General features: G+C 39.4%; 1 protein-coding gene across 1 annotated transcript in view; it reads left to right on the plus strand.

Annotated features, from left to right (window-relative positions):
* Positions 1–1,192, plus strand: part of LOC106146286 (transmembrane protease serine 11B-like) — a 40,649-nt gene that overhangs the window by 15,093 nt on the left and 24,364 nt on the right. The window contains exon 7 of the mRNA XM_013518476.1: positions 445–622. Coding sequence (XP_013373930.1) covers positions 445–622 — 178 coding nt within the window. The remainder of the gene's footprint in view (positions 1–444; positions 623–1,192) is intronic.

Raw genomic sequence — 1,192 nt, forward strand, 5'->3', positions numbered from 1 at the left:
ATAAAAACATTTCTATGCATTAAAAATTAATTCTCTTTGGAGTATTATATTGCTGATAAGATATAGTCATTAACTCAATGAATTAGATATATACAGAGTATTGAGTGTCCACATAGTGTCCGCTAATGGTATTTCATATTTTAGTAACATGTGGCCCTTCATGAAGCAGTCTGAACTTTCAAGAACTTAGTAATCTACTGGGGAGAAGGAGAATTTTTAAATTTTAACAAACAGGAGCAAGAAAAGGTAGCAGAAAAGATGCTTGAGAATGGAAAAGAGAGTAAGTGTTTCGAGCAAGAAGAATGGGGCACTGTGAAAACAGGAAAGCAAAAGAATCTATCAAGATAAACTGAATTACAGCTGATGGGATTCAAGTAATGGTTAAGGTAATGTTTCTCATAAAGCATAATCAAAGATACTTTCTCTTGTAAACTCTTTTTCTAGGCTGTGGGAGACAATTGGTCAACAGTATCACAGCTGGCAACCGGATTGTGAATGGGGAAAATGCCCCAGAAGGGGCATGGCCATGGCAGGCCAGCCTACAATGGAAAGGCCGACACAACTGTGGGGCCTCCCTGATTAGCAGCAGGTGGCTCTTATCTGCAGCTCACTGCTTTGTTCGGTAAGTTTAAAAGTTTGGACTAAATGTAGGATGCTGGGTGCAGGTGTATTTTGAGTAATCTGTAAGGATTAACCTAAATGTGTGAAAGATCACTAAGATGATGTGACACTTGCAGTCACACAAAATTGGTTGTTATCTGAATAATTGAGGGACAAGGAAAGAATTTAAATTGGGGAAGGAGGGGAAATTGAACAGAAGTAATTAACACTGACCAAATAGCTACTTGGACCTGGCCTTAAATTTTTTACTCATATCACTGCGTCTACTCCTGTCTTGGTTACTTTTCTCTTGTTGCTGAGACAAAATACCCAACACCCAAAATTAAGAAAGGAAAGGTTTATTTAGCTCATAGTTTGTGGAAGTTTCAGTCCATAATCTGAGACAAAATACCCAACACCCAAAATTAAGAAAGGAAAGGTTTATTTAGCTCATAGTTTGTGGAAGTTTCAGTCCATAATCAGCTGCTCCAAGGCAGGGTGGCATGGTGAGGGGCAACAGTTCAAGGCAGCAGAAGACAGCAAAAGCAGCAAGAGCAGAAGGGTGGGGAGAGCAAGCATCTTTTCCTCCCTT

Source organism: Chinchilla lanigera, unplaced genomic scaffold, assembly GCF_000276665.1.
Source record: "Chinchilla lanigera isolate Chin_1 unplaced genomic scaffold, ChiLan1.0 scaffold00046, whole genome shotgun sequence".
Classification (NCBI taxonomy): domain Eukaryota; kingdom Metazoa; phylum Chordata; class Mammalia; order Rodentia; family Chinchillidae; genus Chinchilla; species Chinchilla lanigera.